This window comes from Cariama cristata, unplaced genomic scaffold (assembly GCF_000690535.1).
Source record: "Cariama cristata isolate BGI_N322 unplaced genomic scaffold, ASM69053v1 scaffold30243, whole genome shotgun sequence".
Taxonomy (NCBI): domain Eukaryota; kingdom Metazoa; phylum Chordata; class Aves; order Cariamiformes; family Cariamidae; genus Cariama; species Cariama cristata.
In genome coordinates, this window is record NW_009607115.1 from 1,240 (window position 1) to 2,923 (window position 1,684).

Below are 1,684 nucleotides of genomic sequence, written 5' to 3' on the forward strand. Positions count from 1 at the left end.
CGCCGGCAGGCGGGGGAGCCTGCAAATGCTGAGCCCAGGGCTGGCCCTGCCCTGCCTTTTCCCCTGCTCCTCACTGCCCACCCTGCCAAAGGATATTGTTGGCGGTCAAGGGAGGGGATGCGTGTTTCCTTTCGGCAGGATCTTTCAGCAGAGCCAGGATGCTCTCTTTGGACCTGAGGGTGAAGCACAAACATCAATCTCAGCTGCTCAAAGTGTTTCCCAGCCTGATTTTTCCTGTTAGCCATGATGCCTGGGCAGCGCGCTCCCCCAAAATGGAGCAGTAACTCCCCCCTGCAATCTCAGAACTGCAGCATTGTGGGGGCAAGGAAGTTGCAGACCTATATCCTGCACCATGGGGGCTGATGGGACCAGCACCTGTGGGGAACCCCGGGTCTCACCTGTGCCACCGGTGCAGTGCAAAGAGCCCCAAGCCAGTCAGGTGAGCCAGGAGCAGCGTGGCGTGGAAAGCCCGATTGTGGAAAACCTCTTCTGGGAGGAAGCGCCAGTTCACCGTCCATTTGAACTGGAATTGGCGGCCCAGGTCGAAGGAGCGAGTCAAGTACCCCATGGGGTTCACCATCAGGAAGGGCAGCCCCAGAACCACCTGCCGGCGACACACCAGCACCCTCACAGCAGCAATAAGCCACGTCTCTGTCAGCCTTCCCACCTCCCGAGAACCCCAGCACCGCATGGGGCAACGGGGACACAGCCAAAGATGGCAGCCCTGTGAATTAGATTATTCGTCAACCTCCAGCTTGCTGCATAGGGCCAACTCAGATGCTGGTGCCAACGTATATCCACCCAGAGGTCTCTAGCCCCCAGGACAGCCAGGCAGGACACCACGATGCAGGCAGGGCAGCCCCCTACACCCTGCCGCTGGGGCTGCCAGCCTGCCCCTGTAGCCGGTGGAAGCAGGGACCCACCTGGAGCAGGGCACAGATGCAGAGCTTGGGGATACAGCCCAGGAGACCGAACCGTTGGAGGAGAAGGAAGAGAAGTCCAGGCGCGAAGAGCAGGATGTTCATCTTCACGGACACAGCCAGGCTGAGTGGGAAGCTGTGTTACTGCTGCATCCCCCCAAGACGGGTGCTCAGGCAGCCCCTGGACTGAGTGCAGCCTCCTCCCTGGGGCCGAGCTCACTCACGCACGCAGCACACCACGGAGAGCAGACCCTCACCTGAAGAAGAGGCAGCCCCAGGACCAGTGCTCCTCCAGGAAGAGGTTGATAGCAAGGAAGAGGATGGCCATGGCAACGGGGTCATTAAAGAGCCGCAGGACAAAGATGGAGTGGATGCGGTAGGAGGCACAGCACATGAAGAAGAAAACATATGGCGGGACCTTGCAGGGGACAGAGAAACACAACCTGTCCTGGCCCCCCCGCTGCCGCTGAGCCCCTCCAGACCTCAGCCCCCCAACCCCGACTCCCTGCCAAGGCCGTTTCGCGCAAGTGAGGACTCAGCAGAGCAGGAGAGGCCCCGAGGGGGCCACTGAGGCCCCCTGGCTCCAGGCTACCTTGTTGGTTCGGCAGTAGATGCGGAAGACGAGGAGGAGGTTGAGGAGGTAGAGGCCAGCGAAGAGGTACTGTGCCAGGCGGATGTCAGTGCCGCGGCCCGTGGCATAGTACAGGCCCAGGAAGATGTAGACGAAGCCGGCGGGGTAGCTGTGGAGAGATGGGAGTGAGGGG

General features: G+C 61.2%; 1 protein-coding gene across 1 annotated transcript in view; it reads right to left on the reverse strand.

Moving 5' to 3' along the window:
- Nucleotides 1-1,662, reverse strand: part of ALG3 (ALG3, alpha-1,3- mannosyltransferase) — a gene marked incomplete at its 5' end in the record, with an annotated part of 2,205 nt that extends 543 nt beyond the window's left edge. Inside the window, 5 exons of the mRNA XM_009696612.1 lie at nucleotides 97-173; nucleotides 399-604; nucleotides 924-1,044; nucleotides 1,178-1,338; nucleotides 1,513-1,662. Coding sequence (XP_009694914.1) covers nucleotides 97-173; nucleotides 399-604; nucleotides 924-1,044; nucleotides 1,178-1,338; nucleotides 1,513-1,662 — 715 coding nt within the window. The remainder of the gene's footprint in view (nucleotides 1-96; nucleotides 174-398; nucleotides 605-923; nucleotides 1,045-1,177; nucleotides 1,339-1,512) is intronic.
- Nucleotides 1,663-1,684: the final 22 nt, after the last annotated feature.